Below are 17,373 nucleotides of genomic sequence, written 5' to 3'. Positions count from 1 at the left end.
CAAGGCATGCGGCAGTGTCATCCAAACCAAGGAATTCATTTACCATGATCACAAAATTCCACTGAGAACACACACCAACTGCAACTCATCGAACATTATATACGCCATCCTGTGCCCATGCCCGATGATATATGTTGGTCAGACGCAGCAGAAAGCGAAGGCCAGGATCCTTCAGCATATGAGTAGGATCAGGTGCCTAACACCAGGTGCACCTTTGGTCGAACATTTCTCTACAGCCGGTCATACACCGGACAGTCTGAAATGGGTAATCCTTGAGAAAGCCACCTTGGGGCCCCGGGGTGGTAATATCGCGGATATTCTGAATATTCGGGAGCTAAAATGGATGCTAAGATTTGATTCGATTGAGAATGGGCTTAATGAGCAAGATAGCTCTTTCTCCCAATTGGCTACCCTATCAACCACCTGAATTTAATGTAATGTAGCTCTGTAAGACATATATAACTCCTCTGTGGCTCTTACCCTGTGTTCAGTAGTACGCCACTCTGGATTTGAGTAACTATCAACTTGTAATGAGATCCTTAATGGCCTTTACCCTCTTGTGAGAGGTACACCATTAATCTATTTACAGTATGGACACTATTACATATATATGTTTGATATCACTCTTTGTGGATCTATATGACTTGTGGCCTTTACCCTCATGTGAGAGGTACGCCACGCCCTGTTCTGACGCTATAATTATCAAATTTAATCACATCCACTATTGTACCATATACTCAAAAATGTTACATGATGATTTTCTCTAGGTGTTGTTCTTGAATGATCTGATTGTGAAATGATCCCTGATCTATTCAAAAATGTTACATGATGCTTCTTTCTAGGTATTGCCTTTGAATGATCTGATTGTGAAATGATCCCAGTGCTGTATAGAATGCTGATCTCTACCCGAATAAGAAGAGTTCATTGAGTCCATGAAACAGTAGATAGTAACAGATAACATACATATTCAAGTATGACCCTCTGTACTGCGGTTTTGTGAATCATGCTTCCGAATTCATCATGGTTAACTTAATTAATCTTTTGTGCCAGCACAAGATCGTTAATTATTGGTTTAACTTAAGATGTTACCGCACTCTGGCCGCAACTGCAGTCTTTTTTCTATGCCTACACGGGTGCCTCGCACCACGTGATCCTATTGCCATGGGGATAACACCAAACCCGGAACCGAGAATCGCCATTGCGAACTCGGCTCCCCGCGGGACGTGATTCACTCCTGTTCTGGTAAGCATCTATTCTAACAATCGGATGCTTTTTGAAATGATTACCCCTTGGTGGGTGCTCCCCAACAGTGTTTCCCGTTTTTATCCGCAGTTTCTTCCAAGAAACCACCCGTCCGACTGATCCAGACCCCACACGATCGCACTCTGATCGCGCCTTTCTGGTGAGTTTTACCGCTAAACCGTCTCTGACTGGTGGTACAGATTTAACCTCTCCCATGCTAAGACCATGATCCTCCTTTACCTTCAGAATAACCTACGAAGCACCCGTGTGAATTGACCAGACCCCTTAATGATGGTAATGTGATCACGCATTTTTGGTGAGTGTAAACCCCTAATTAATCTTGTCTAATGTGGCACAGTTCGCCTCTCCTATGCTAAACTCTGGTCTTCTCTACTTCACACCCCCCAGCATCGATTTAAATTGCTGTTACCTCGGACCTTGTCACCAAATTGAATTGGGGTCGCCCTGATACCACTTCGTGGTAAGTTCCCTATTCGTATTCCAGATTTTACCACTAACTTATGGATACTCTAACCTGTCTAAATCGCCCGCCTTTATTGTATATTAACAGCTCTATCAGCCTTGACGATTCATTCGGACCAAGCCGCTAGCCGGTTTCACGGTCCAGTTTATACTACTTCGTGGTGAGTTTCCTTTTGATTTGCTGACACTGAGCAATTACCACGTCTTGCCCCTTTTCCATAGTCAGTGGATACAGAAATGTCCGTTTGCTGCTTTCCTCGGACCGGCTTCACTCCTATTTTTTCCTTACAAACCGCTAGATTTAATCAGCTGAGGCAGCGCAATTTCAGTTGTTTCTCAGTCGAGGTGCGCTTATTATTATCTATTTAGCCAACCAGACTTGTGTGACGCATGAATATATTCGCCCTAATTGTATGGCACAATAGTGAGTGTGTTCCCTACCAACTTATGTTAGTAATGATGTGCTTTCCCTTTGGAATAATATAGGGATTAGCTCCCCAATATTAATTCATATATTTACATTGAACAGGTGTGTCCCCACCCCTGTCCTGATGAAGACCCCACAGCAAGGATAGCAATTCTACCTGCACAATAGAGGGTCGAACCGTCGACAACTACCCGTAGAACTCAACTCCACGCCCTAAACGCCTTCATTATTTGAACTCTGTGGAGTATTTTGTTATGTAGAAATAATACATTGAACCTTGTGGTCTAAATTCCTACACACATTGTGTAGCATGTACTAATGATGTATATTTACTAATTTAATTGTCACTACAAAATTTCCTCATTCCCTCCACCACTTCCTCACAGGATCACTCCCCCCTCCCCTGTCTTTCTACTATATTTGGGGCACTACGCAAACTGTGTTTACGTGTTGAGACAATTTATATATTTGCTATAAACATTCACATTGTGATTAAAACAATGTGGACAGATTTGCTTCTTGATTGATTTATTTTTATTGTTTGTCTTGTAAATTGATCCTTGAGTACTGGGACCCCTTCCTTTTATTACATTGATCACCCAGGTCCCAGGGACACCATTTGGGTACAACCCCCTATCAATACCCATTGGTCATTACAACAGATCAACTGTCCACTCTTGCAGCAGATGTCACTCTTCAGTTTTGATGATTTTCCATCAAATGTATATTACGAACGTGAGTCAATCTGCCTTGGGAGAGTGTAAAACGTTTGAAGAAAATCCATATGTCCATCCTACCGGCTACATTTTGGCCAGCATTAGTGGGCACTGAAAGTAGTGTCTTCACTTATCTAGACTCCACAATATGCTCAGTAATATTTCCAAGTATGTTAAGTGGAATACACTTCCCATTAGTGAAATAAAAAGGTATCTACTAGTACCACCCGTTCTTTAATTTCACTAAATCAGTAACTTAGCAAACACAGAATATTTTGGCCACTATACAGGTCCTGAAAATCTTCCCAAGAGAGACATAAAAGAAGCCTCTTCATCCAAGAAACGCTGGCTAATTACAAGGAGCAAAATAAAAACAAAGAACAGGTTAAAGAACATATTGAAAAGTATTCTTGTCCAAATAAAAATAAAATGAAATTGCCTGTATAGGCCTATGAATGTAACCAAATACAAAAAATGCGATGTGTACTTGAAAACGACAAGGAGGAAAAATGAGTCCAGCCTACCTCACAGTGAATTTGCTTCTCAGATTTAAATTGATGCTCCAACCATCCGTTGTTGATTAACAGTAATCATCAATAACTCTCGTTTGCTTTCATTACTTTGCCTCCAATGGATAGAAGGGAGAGTTCTTCATGATTTCAATGAAGTCGTGCATGTTAGATTATTGGCGTTATAGGTAAGTAAAATTTTCTTCTTAAACAGGCTCTATTTCATAAGCACTGTATAGAATAAGAAGATTGTCCCTTTCCAAAAGGAAGCGGTATAACCAAAGTGAATGTAGGCTTCAGAAAGACTAATAAGGCGTGAATAGTTACTAATAAATGTGTCAAGGTAACTGAGCCGTAGCGGAAAACATCAAAGAAACACTGGACCTCAGAATTGTGACTACCATTTGAGTGTGTTCCTCAATGTTTTTGTCTATGACGGCCAAAAATATACTTAGTGAACACCAGAAGTACTATTACCAAAAAAAACTGTGAGGTGTAGCACAGAGCTGCTCATCACACCTCTAAAAATGTTTGAGTAGTAGCCTAGGTATAAGTTTAAGTATCTGATTTACTGATTTTCCTATGTCTATTTTAGAAATACTTCAGAACAGCAGCAGTCTTTTGCTAACCTGTTAAGAGTATTATACATCCAGATAATTCTCCATTGTGTTTACTGACTGCAAATGGTAGGAGAAAGGAAAGGACGGACACATATTAACATGAATCATGTTTAAGACAGTTACACAGAAAAGCTTGCAAATACTCCCCTGATGAAAGTGTAAACATTGGTGAAATATTTAAATGATCAGTTACTTAGAAATACAATTTTTGTGTGGAAGAATTATATATAACTTACAACTTATACGCATCATGACTTGAAACTAGAGCTTATGGTATGCACTCCAGGTGTTAAAAGCACTGAATTATTTCAAATTCAGCTTAGACATGTTTTTCGCTGATTACTCTACAAAGTGAAAGGAAAGGGTTGAACTAACAGATGTATACTGTTATTTTCTTCTGAAATTCACTTAGAAACTGCAGTCGAAATGAAGCTCTGTTTGCAAAACAAAATCTAAAAAACACTGAAATTCACTAGTTATGGTTACCTCCGCAAACCACACCACACACACAAAATGCAATGTTCATGACTCTACCTTTGAAGTAACATTGCAATTACAAATGTCATAAATGATCTTACAGGTCATATTACATATGAAATTACCATTAATACTAACAATTAGACAACAATGAATACAGTATTATTTAGTGCCCATGCCGTGCGCCCAACTCGAGTAGGACAGCCAACCCCAACTGTGTACAGCCATGCAAAGTGGAGATTTGCAGCCGCACCTTTGGTTCTCAAAATAAATATTTTCTTGGAGATATTTGCACAATACTAGTAGCTTCGGGTGATTTTAATTGAATATAAGCAGCCCTTGTTAGGGAAAAGGTTGGAGGACCCTGTCCTAGACCCATGCTGCGTCGCCTTCCGTAGTCTGGGGATCCAGAGGTCATAGATTACGGTCTGCAAACACATTGGACTGCACCTATTAGGATCGCCAAACCCTACATCAGAAAAAAAAATGTTTATTAAAAATTTGGAGAGGTTCTTGAGAGGCTCCTCCACTTAGACCTGGGGTTCAGAGTGTGATCACAGTGCTCTTTTTTTTAGTTTTTCAAAACTTTACAGAGTCCAGAGACTGTGATTTGTGTCCTGTATTGACTGCTGCAAAAGAAAATTTTCTCCTATGGCAACCTAATTGGAGTCTTTCGGGTCCCCAGTCACTGTAAAAAAGCTCCCTTGTCCAATGAGAATACTTTGATTTAAAATTTGGGTACAAGGGCAATTCGTGGACAAACAGTCCAGATGTCTAATTGATAACCCTTTCAAGCCAATCAATACATTTTTCCAACAATAATTTCTCATGTCAAAGAACTGGTGAAGATCAGACTACAAGGCTGCTAGATACCGGCAATTCCATAGCAATAATTTCCTCCTCGACATGCCACGGCATGAGAAGTGAGTACAGTCATTTACTTTCTAGGACAAAGTGATTTTACTGGGAGGCATTAACCCCACAAACTCCACATTCTCACTAACAAAAAGGTCAATGGGAACTTTGGCAACAATTTGCAAATCTATTCCAGTTGTGCTTTTTTATGTAGGGGATACATTCTGACTTCTAGAAAAAGAAATTACTTTCAAGAAGGATGATCCATCTTACATTTCAATCATGTCCAGGTCAGGGGCGTCTGGTTCCATAGTAGCAAAAACCATAACTCCAACAATTTCATCCTTTTCTGCTTTCCTCTTTCCAGTTTTCCATTCCTAAAAAAGAACGCAGGTGAAATGTACACTGCTAATCCATGTAGGCACTGCTTGTGCATAAACGGCACCGTTATCAAACTGTGAGAGACTTCGTGTTTTGTTTAACGTCGGTCCTCATCATCAAATTGTCACCAGTTACATTGTACCTTACTTCGCTCATATCAATAATTACAGGAAATACAACAATCACCACTTAAGTCAATTTTCAAGTTACTCACAACAATTAATGTAACTAAACAAAGGAGAGATAGGACAGAACCTAAGAAGTAAGAAAAAGCTGTGCACAATTAATCAGATACAAGCAAAAAAGATTAACATACATTATTTTCATATAATTTTCTAGAATAAAACATATAAATGCAGGCCGAATATGGCACACACTTATATGACGCATTTCATATGATGTAATAGGTGATACATGGCGATTGTGGACCTTCCCAAGAGAATAACTAAGCGTTAACCTCTATTCTGTGAGTGAAACAAATTGGCCAGGAGCAGCAGGTTCATGTATTACCTGTGAGAAGTGGTATATGCTATGCAGCAGCTAGTTTTCTTCTATGATATTGTGGCATTAAAATCCAGGTGGCTTGCAGCACATTATTCTATATCACTATGTATCATTAATATTCATCCTGACATGAATTTCTTTAAAAAATTGAGTACATGTACCCATCTGCAGATCTTGGCTGGACAAGGCCAATGAATATGAAGCATTGCCTTAGCTGCGGTCAGCGAGGTGTGCAGAAGTAAAATGTGGTATTTATATTTTATTGTGTCAAATTGTATTTATTGGGACACCTCTAGGCCTGGTTCAGAGTACAGTTATTTAGTATAAAAAACTTAATTTAAAATTATTTTTACAAGTGGAACAAAAGGGTTTACTCTTCCATTTGAATACTGCATCACTACAGGTGATGACCAGAGTAGAGTTGGTCTTCTACAATTTTCAGGAATCGCAACATGTTGGAGTATAACTGAACAGAAATACTGTTTCTGTAAGGAATAGCCTAACCTTTCTAAAATTATGCAAGTACCTAGAATGAATATTTTTTTTAACAGGAGCACTGGATTGCTTATTCTTTTTTGGTCAAGAAAGAGCCTGCAGTAGACTCATTTAAATCTCAAAGTAATTTAAATAGTTATTTGAACTTCTTTTTTTGTAGATGTGAAGCATGCCCTTACCTCTTCTGCAATGACAGTGGACAGGCATGAAGAAGAAGGAATAGTTTCTTACCAGTAACTCCGGTTCTCTCGTAGGGGAATTTTCATGATAGTCATAAGCACTGAATAAAGTGGCAATCCCATCCCTACATAAAGCAGTGGAGAAGACAGAGAATGAACTACAGTAGCCCTTTAACCAAATTGATTTCTAAGGGAGGTCTACCCTACTTGAGCATCTGTCATAGCATCAGAGTCCAGGCGAATTAATGTGCTTTGTGAATGTGTGAACAGACCTCCATGTAGCTAACTTGAAAATGTTTGCAATGGGGATATTCCTCAGTAAGGAGGCAGTGGCTGCTTTACCCCTAGTAGAATGTGCTTCAGGCCTGGCAACAAGTGTTTTATTAGATTTCTGATAGCATAATAGGATGCAAGAAACAATCCATCTTGAAATAGACTATTTGGAAGTGGCCAGACCTGTACGAACCGGACCATAATTAACAAATAATTAGTCTGATCTGCGGATGTCTCATGTTTTATCAAGATAAAACTTTAAAACCCTACTTACATCAAGGGAATGAAGGGTTCTCTCGGGTGGAGCAGAGGGATTCTGAAACAATGTGGGTAATGAAACAGTTTGGTTAACATGGAAATCCAAAATAACCTTAGGGAGGGATTACATGCGAGTCCTCTTAACCACTTTGGAAGAGTGGAAGACTGTGTATGATTCGTGAAAACAGACGATCCAACATTGTTACAGTTCCTATCTAACGAATTAGTACACTGGCCTGTTCCTATGATCATGTGTGGGGATATTAACATCAATCTCCCACCAATTTGGCTTTCGGAACTAACATTTAAATATCAAGGCCGGAAACCTAGAACATACAAAGCCTTGGTGGAACTCTGTCATGTTCATGGGCTGGTAGATTGTTGGGAGATGAAAACACCGCAAAACCATGGATATACTTTTTTTCCCACCCCCATCGCAAACTGGCTAGATTGGATTATATGTTCATCTCCAATGTAATTCTATCCAAATGCTCTATAAATAGGCTGCCGAGGGTTTTTTCAGACCATAATCCTCTGCTTTTGAGTTTTGATATGGACATCATTAAATCTGATCGCAGTAACTGGACCTTTGAAAGAGCCCTGCTAACCAACGATAAATATTGTACCCAATGGATCCCAGAATTCTTACGTTTCAACATGGGTAGCGCCCTGCTAGAGGCGGTATGGGACTCATTAAAGGCAGGGATAAGGGTAAGTAAGTAAGTTTTTATTGTCTTAGGTTAATTAAAACCATTACAAAAGATACATTAGTAGCTTGTGTCAACAAGTTAAAAGTTATAAGAAACAGGTTGTTAAAAACAAGAAAGCTTTGGTTAAAAAACAGTTTGATGGGGAGCGTGTCCATAGTGTGGAGGCTTGGCCAGTGTTCAATTAATCAGGTCTGGGCCGACTTCCTGATTTTTTAGTTTCAGTTCCAAAAGTTTCAGGAATTTTACCAACTTCCCATTTAATGACGGAAGGCCTGGGTCAAAGCAAGCGAGAACGGCTTGCCGGCAGGGATAAGGGGAGAAACCCTCAGATTTTCTATCCAAAATAACAAAAAAGTCAAACAAAACTTAAAAGATCTAGAGGAGAATTTGGCCAGGAAAGAAGAAGATCTAATCAGATTACTTCAAGGGGGGAGCACCATTGAAGAGGCAATCAGAGATGTAGCGATAGCAAAAAACTTAATATCTGAAATATTCACTCGTAAAGCAATCCTCAAAGCTACAGCGAATAGGGAAAAAATCTATGAATGGAGCGAACAGGTAGGGCACCAATTAGCCATTAGTGTAAGAGAACAAAATTCTAAAAATACGATTAAAGCCATAAGAGACCCTTTTCTCGGCCTAACTCATGATACAAACTACATTAGGGATGCCTTTAGGAGATATTATACAGAGCTATATTCTGAAACAGATATCAAACAAGATAAAATCGATGAGTATCTAATTTCAGATATAAGGCCCTGCTTATCCAAAGCAGATGAGGGAATTCTAGCTGAAACACCAGACTGGATAGAAATTTTACTATCCATACATAGTCTTCCATCTGGCAAGGCCTCAGGTCTAGACAATATTCCCGTGGAATTTTATGTCAGATTTAGTAGCTCACTCAAAGACATCCTAACCCAATTGTTTACCCAGGTCTTCATGAATGTAAATCCTCCGGCTTCTTGGGCATGTGCAAAAATTATATTGTTCCCCCCAAAAAATAAAAATCCGACAGAACTAGGCACACACCGTCCTTTTACTCTAATAAACACCGATTCTAGAATATATTCCAAACTGTTAGCAAGCAGATTGGCAGCTTTAATTCACAAAATTGTATCTGCTAGACAACACGGGTTCGTCCCTGGAAGATCACCACAGATCACGCCCAGAGGGTGATAACTCTCTTTGATATTGCCGAGGTAGCAGGATACCCTATGGGCCTAATTTTATTAGATGCTGAAAAAGCATTCGACAGGGTCTCCTGGCAATATCTATGGTCGGTCATGGCAAAGTGTGGGATCGGGGAACATTTTATTCAAGCAGTACAGAAAATGTATATTGCTCCCGAAGCGGTCGTTATGATCAATGGGGTCACATCAGACAGCATCAAAGTGACTAGAGGTAAAAGACAAGGGTGTCCTTGTTCTCCCCTACTCTTCGCCATTTACATCGACCCCTTTATCGCAAGGCTAGAAAAGAATCCGTCCATACTACCCATTAACTCCTTCGACGCTCATGACGAGCTCAGCTCGTCATGATGTACACCTCCATACACTCATGACGAGCTGAGCTCGTCATGAACAATAGAAGAACCAAAATGTCAGCACAGGAGGAAAATAACACTAGCATCGATGGTGTTAAGACATCAAATGATGAAACTAAAACTCTAGCCTTCGCTGATGATATTGCGATTGTTACATCTGATCCAATTACAACAGCAAGGATAATGGAGGAAGAAGCTAAAAAGTTTGGGGAGATTTCGGGATACAAATTAAATCAAACTAAAACCCAGATTGTAATAAATAATAACATCAGTGTTGATGATGCAAGAGTTACTGATAATGCATTATATATCGGCATTAATATTACTTCCGATCTGAATAAACTAGTGGCCCTGAACCTAGACCCTTTAGTGAAACAGACAAATAAAACCTTATTGAGACTTCACAACCTGCATTTAACAATAATCGGAAGATGCAATCTCATTAAAATGGTTTTTCTGCCCAAATTTTTGTACTTCTTCCGGGCAATCTGTCTTAACTTTGACCTATCAGTCTTTAATGAAATAGAAAATATGCTATCTCGCTTCGTTTGGGGCTATGGAAAAATACGAAGAGCCTATAAACATATCACACACTCAAGGGATAGAGGTGGCCTAGCCCTCCCTAATTTCAAATTCTATTGGTGGGCTACAACCATCAAATACAGGTGTTTACTGTTAATCCCCAAACAAGACTCAACGTCCGTTTGTTCGACTCCAACTCCACAGGAACTAATTTTGGGTAATAATGCCAATAACCACCTTTGGAAACTACCCTATGAATGCCATCTAAAAAAAGAACGATTTAAAACACTTAAGGGTATCTATACAGTTTGGAACATGGTTCGGAAACATCTGGCGATAGGCAGGTTTTCATTTTATACTCCGATAGAAAACAATACCAATCTGCCTGAATTTTTTTGGGATTCCTGTATGGGTTAGTTTAGGAATCTCGCAACTCGGCTCATTTTACGATTCAACGGGTTTTTGTTCATTTGAATCGCTAAAAAATAAATATGGGCTGAATTCGCATGATTTCTTTAAGTTTTTACAATCAAGAGATTTTATTCTCAAAAAGACGGGACCTAATGGTTGCTTTAAGAAAATCCCCACAATTAACACTGTGGTCAGTTCGGCCAGGGTAAAAATTGGAGACATTTATAAAGACCTAATCGCTGTACTACCAGACGATATTGATAAACATGCAAATATTTGGCAAAATAGGATCAATATCACAGAGGATCTAGCCCACAAAGCACTCGAATTATCCAGCTCTATTCTAATATCCACCAAGCTACAAGCTCAGTTCTACAAAACTTTTTTCGACCTTTATTATACACCCAAAAAGATTTCAAAATGGGGGGAGGGGAAGGGGACTCTCTGCCCCAGATGCAATAGACCTAAAGCCGATCTGATACATATGTTGGCTACATGTCATACTTTAGATAATATTAAACGAGAAGTCTCTAACTTCCTATCGGAAATACTCAAAGTCAATATAGAGATCAGCACAGCAGAAATCATGTTAGGGGTAGATAAAATTACTAGACCTATTGCCATGCAGGGACTCATATTTATTGCTATGGCAATCTTAAGAATCTGTTTAACTTCCGCATGGCTGGATCAATATCCACCCACATTTCAACAGTGGCGGATGCGCTTCTTAGCTACATATAATCTTGAAATTGCCATTTATAGCCGGAAAGGTATCAGGAAAAAAATAAAGGGATTAAAAATTTGGGACCCAGTTAGATTATGGCTATTGAGCCCAGCATAGTTTAAAAGCTCGAAAGCTGGAGGATGTTGATGTGATATGACATCTCCTTCAGTGACCACATGCCTTGAATTAGTCTTCCCACCCCTGTAGTGATGCGTCCATCACTATGGTCTGAGAAGGAACCCGTTGGTGACAAGGCATTCCTCGAAACAGATTGGTCAGGGAACACCACCATTTGAAGGAATGTTTTGCATGGAGGAACAGTTCGATCCTGTTGTCCCAATTGCCTGTTAACTGATCCCACTGATCCTAAAGGCATTCTTGGAGAGGTTGCATGTGGAGAGGAGCATTCAGAGTGAGGAAGATAAAGGGAGCCATCAAACCGTGGAGAGTTGAGACCATCCTCACCTTGGGATGAGATGCGGTCATAAGAAAGAGATAACTGAAGGATCGATAAGAATCTCTTCTCAGAAGGAAACACTTTTGCAGTGTCGATGGAGGCTCCCAGAGACTTCAGGGTGTGAACCGGGATTAGTTATGACTTGCTGTGATTTACATGAAGCCCCATGGGTAGGTGGAGATCGTGTGCCCCATTTAAACGAATCTGTGCTTCTTGAAAAGTTGAGGCCTTTATGAGCCAATCGTCTAGATATGGGTAGACGAACACCGGGTGTTTCCTGGGGCTGGCAGCCACAACTACGATTCATTTCGAGAATGTTCTGTGTGCTGACTTTAGAACTTGGTATTGATAGTGGTCTTGCCCCACCACAAACCTCAAGAATTTCTGATGTTTCTTTGCAATTAGGATGGGAAAATAAGAATATTGGAGGTAAATGGAGCAGAGTCAATGCCCTTGGTGGAGTTGGAGATAGATTTGATGTAAGGTTAGCATCCAGAACTTTTCCCGACTAATCCATTTGTTGGTGAATTTCAGGTTGAGAATGGGTCTGAATTATTTCTTGCCTATTTTTTGTGCCAGAGAACATCTGGAATAAATGCCTGTTCCCAGATGATGGTGAGGAACAGCCTCCACCGCATGTTTTTGAAGCAAGATATTAACTTCTCATCTCAGCATTGTCAGATGGTCATTGGATGGCTTTAGTGATACAGTCGGAGGAGGGCTTGTGAACTTGAGAGGCTTATAGAGCACGCTATTCACCCGTGAGAGTTTCAAGGCGTTGAGTGGGGGAGGTGGGGTGGTCGGGAGACTGCTCTGGTTCATGCGAAGATCCAGGTATATGCTGGGTATAGGGTTGTTGCTGACGCCCTTAATACCATGGACGGGTTTGAACCCTCTGTGGGTAGTATCGCCTCTGGTAAGGCCTAAATGATTTTCTTTGTTTCTTGGCCTCTCTAGGCTGACCACCTTAAGGGTGTCCATTTCAGTTTTCATCCAATCCATTTCATCATCCACGTAGCTGCCAAATAGGGCAGAACCAGAAAATAGCATATTTATGATTTGTTGATGTGACTCCGGTTTTAAAGATGTGAGACTGAGCCAAGCATGTCTGCATAGGGCCATACCATGGCAATATTTGTGAGATGCTAGGAGAGAGGAATCAGCAGTCACACTTATTATCTGGTTTGAGACCATCAAACCCTTGTTTACTATTTCCAGGATATCTTCCCATTTATCTTTGGGCAGATCTTTGGCAAACTTCTGGACAGATTTTCCCAATGCCCTGTTGTATCGTTCGGGAAGAGCAGCTGCACTTGCAGCTTTCATGGATGTGGCAACAGTGTCACATGCTTTGTGGCCCACCAAATTAAACTTCTTTCTCAACCTTATCTGGTGGAACTGAGGAGGCAGGAATAGTAGCATGGTGTTTCTTCACAGCTGGTATGATTACAGAACCTGGAGGAAGGTCAGAACGCAGAAAGAGTGCATCCTGCTCAGGAGGTCTGTACTTCTTTGGCAGGCTCAACGGAGCAGACTTTGCTGAGGCAGACGTCAAAATGAGTTCCATGGCAGTTTCTGAGAGGCTCTGTTACTAGATAAAGAAATGGTCTGGACGCTGTGTGCTGGTGACGCATCTCGATTATCACTGATGTTGAAGGTTTAGGCACCGACATTTGGACATTTAATTTCACCGCTCCTTTCACTAAGACTGCCTGAAAGGTGGTTATAGCATCTATCGGGAAGGCTCTAGGTACTGGAGAGTGTGGAATGGGTAGGCGAGGATCGTCCGGTAGATATGGAGGACCAATACCTGGAGTCATGGTGAGATCGTGACTATGATCTGGATCTATCTGACAGATGGTGATAATGAGGTTGTCTTGACCAATGTCGTGACCTATGGTGTCTCTGGTGAGAACAATGGCTTGTTCTGGAACATGATCTTGGCCTTGAATAAGGTGGATCCGTAAGAAGTGCTGGTGAAGTTGGAATTGGCGCTGAAGACAGTGGAGGTGGAGCTGGTGAAGAAGAGGCTGGAATGACAATAGTTGTAGATGGAGAGTAGATCCTAGAATAGCCTACCTTGGTGACAAAGAAATGCATCTCCTCTTTCTTTGTGATGTCCTGGATGTTGACATGCTCATCGGTGTCGACCGCCTGTGATGCCTCGACTTCGATCTGCGGCACCCCCTCGACATCGAACCACTTCGACATTGAACCCACTGTGTGTCTCGACGTGCCCCTCAAAGGCGATCTGCAACTATGCGTTGATGCCGGGTAAATCTTCGACGTTGACAGACACAGTCCATTCTTTGTCAACATCAATCCAGCTCTTGGCAGCAAACAGGTCAATGCCATACTTTGTCTCGACGTTGACGCCCTTGATGGGGATGATGCAGTGTTTGAGCTGGAAACCTCTTATGAGATGTTTCACGTTCACCAGAGGTTGATGACAGATCCCTGGTAGAGGACTGACCCTCTCCTCACTCTGAAGGCTCACCTGGAGACTGTATCTGTGTCTTGCACTGTTTTTCTGCACCCTGAATGCGAATCTTCTCCCTATCTCGTAGGGTTCACCTGGAAAACTTCCTGCAGTTATCATACTTCAGGAAGAGGACTTGCTGGAAGACAAATAATACAGGCAGCATGGGGGTCTGTGTTGGCTTTCTTTCTCCCACAGGAAAGACATTTATCAAATAAAGATGGCATTTTTCAAGGTAAAATCCCCTGCATTCCTGTCAATAAACTGCATAAAATGCAAGGGAGGGCTGAAAATGGTTGAATAAAGTCGTTTCCCAAACAATTCACAGGTGAATTTTGAAGAGAAAAGCCTTATCAAGGCTGAGTTCAGTGTGACTAGGTCCTGCCAGCAGGAGCCACAAAAAAAACTGCGGCAACTTCCTCTTGTTGAGCATGATGGGATAGTAGAGATCTTTGGGCCTATGGGGCTACACTGTTCTGTGCTCCTTAATCTCTATACTCTATTAAAAAAGGTCTTTGAAAGACAGCTGTAATGTTTTACAGAGACATAATACATTTATATGGATAGACAGTTCTCCTGACACCTTTTTTTTTAACTACAAGATGAAGAATGTGGCCACTGTAGCCTACTCCTATAGGCTGCAATATGTATTTGTTTCTTATGTGACTCTGCAGGCCTTCCAGAAGAAAGACAAACATCTATACTCAAGAAAATATATTGGAAGGAGTGCTCCGGGTTCCCCGCACATTGGCGGGACTATTCAGTGCTTATGACTATACATGGAAATTCTCAATGAGAGAACATGTGGTTTATCGTTTAGATGGCATGTGCCGTAATTTAGTCATAAATGTAATCCTATCATTAACTGGAGTCTAAAGCCTTAGGAAGATCTTCAACATCCAAGTCTGATGTTGAGTCCTTAGGCCAGGATATAAAACTAGGTGAGGTCAGGGGGGCATAAAACATATGGCCAGAAACAAAACCCCTGGCACGGATGGGCTCCCGGTCGAGTTCTACTCCACGTATGTAGATGAATTGGCTCCCCGCTTGATGGCCCCCCGCTTGATGGCCCTGTATAATAGGTCTAAGCGAGACGGCCACCTACCGGTATCAACTAGGGAAACGATAATCATACCACTCATAAAACCGGATAAACCAGCTTGGGATCGCACCGCCTACCCCTCGCTATGCTCAATCTAGACTACAAGATATTAAGCCGCATCTTAGCTAGCCGCCTGATGATTCACATGACGACGCTTGTGTATATGAACCAGGCAGGCTTTATTCCCTCCCGGAACACAGCCATGAATATACGCCGGCTGCTGGGCGGCCCAGATTGTGACAGGGACGAGGCGTGCATCCTGTCGATTGACATTGAGAAGGCCTTCGACAGCCTTGAATGGGCGTTTTCTTTTAGAGTGCTGTGAGCTTTTGGGTTGGGTGAGGGATTCATGGCCTGGACGACGATACTGTATAAGGACTCCACAGCAAGAGTGCGCACGGGGGTGTGATCTCAGAGGCCTGTATTGTAGGCTATGGGCACAAGACGAGGCTGCCCGCTGTCTCCACTCCTGTCCGCGCATGGGGTTGGAACAGTTGGCGGTGCATGCGTGATCGGGACGGTACTACCGGGGCCTTGACGGGATGGGTCAATCACAGTTTATCGCTTTGTAAGCGGACGATCTCTTAATGTTCCTAGTCGACTCTGCAGACGATCTGCGAGGTGCTAGGGAACTGTTGACCCAGTTGGGACGCGTAGCGGCCTCAAGGTCAAATGGAATAAGACGTGCCTTTTTCCTGTTCGCAGTGGTAGAGACGTTCCATCAAATGCGCTAGATGTGGCACGGGAAAGTAGATTCCTAACTTATCTGGGGGTGCGTATCTACCACGCAGCCCCCAACTTACTGGAAGGTAATGTTGGACGGGCGTCACGAACCACCAGGAGTAACTTTGAATTTTGGGGGACTGTCCCGCTTTCGGTGGTAGGACGGGTAGCGCTGCTAAAGATGGTCACTCTACCACAGCTGCTTTACTATTTTGGCAAGCTCCCACTATGGATACTGCGAAAATTCTTTACCCACTTAACACTATGATTACGGGATTCTTATGGAGCTCTGGGAGGCGTAGGGTCGCACTCACCGCCATGTTGAGACCCCGGAGGGAGGGAGGATTTGCGGTGCCCGACTTCGAGGACTATTATCATGCCGCCCAGATACAGTGGTTTACAAAATGGATGGCGGGAAGGCTGGGGAATGGGGAAGCTCACAGGGGCTTGGACCCGGACCTTCGACAGCTTTCACGAGTACTACTCCGGCTCCCCTTCAGTGAGAGAGAGGGCCCGGGGGATCTGTGGGTGATGCGTCAATGTTGGAACCGGGCTAGTAAAGGAGCCAAACAGGGGCCCGCATATGCGTCCGAGCTTCTGTTGCTGGTTTGTGAAGTACTGCCGCATGGGGGCCCCGGTAGCTTGTCTCCTTTCTGGTGAAGAATTGGCTTGGTAGTTTAGTCTGCCCTGTTCCCATGATGCACTGGGCCAGGGACAGACTGATTTGCATATAGCCAGGTTCTGAGCTGGGATGGTGCAGTGAGATAAATAACGGTGATGGATCAAGCCCTGATCTTTGGACTGGGTAAGAGTGGTCTGCTTAATTCAGACACTCTGTTCATCACCACCCCCTTTTCTGAATCGTTTTTGGCCACTATAGGTGTGGCAGGGTATACTCAGACATGAGTCCCTTTCTCACTGCACCATCAGGATTCAAGCAAGCCGGGCCGAAGACGGCTGAAATGCCAGAAACCGGTCCCCGGTAGCTTGTCTCCTTTCTGGTGAAGAATTGGCTTGGTAGTTTAGTCTGCCCTGTTCCCATGATGCACTGGGCCAGGGACAGACTGATTTGCATATAGCCAGGTTCTGAGCTGGGATGGTGCAGTGAGATAAATAACGGTGATGGATCAAGCCCTGATCTTTGGACTGGGTAAGAGTGGTCTGCTTAATTCAGACACTCTGTTCATCACCACCCCCTTTTCTGAATCGTTTTTGGCCACTAGAGGTGTGGCAGGGTATACTCAGACATGAGTCCCTTTCTCACTGCACCTTCAGGATTC

At 42.3% G+C, this 17,373-nt stretch overlaps 1 protein-coding gene across 2 annotated transcripts in view; it reads right to left on the bottom strand.

The window, feature by feature from the left end:
* The window catches only part of SNX9 (sorting nexin 9), a 798,250-nt gene that overhangs the window by 221,638 nt on the left and 559,239 nt on the right, over nucleotides 1–17,373 (bottom strand). For both annotated transcript variants that reach the window (XM_086927315.1, XM_086927314.1), the window contains one exon: nucleotides 5,603–5,706. In XM_086927315.1, the coding sequence (XP_086783441.1) occupies nucleotides 5,603–5,706 (104 nt within the window). The remainder of the gene's footprint in view (nucleotides 1–5,602; nucleotides 5,707–17,373) is intronic.

The sequence above is a fragment of the Lissotriton vulgaris genome, chromosome 6 (genome assembly GCF_964263255.1).
Source record: "Lissotriton vulgaris chromosome 6, aLisVul1.2, whole genome shotgun sequence".
In the NCBI taxonomy this organism is placed as follows: Eukaryota; Metazoa; Chordata; class Amphibia; order Caudata; family Salamandridae; genus Lissotriton; species Lissotriton vulgaris.
The sequence above is the reverse complement of the archived record's forward strand: the minus strand, read 5'-3'. Positions and strand labels throughout refer to the sequence as shown.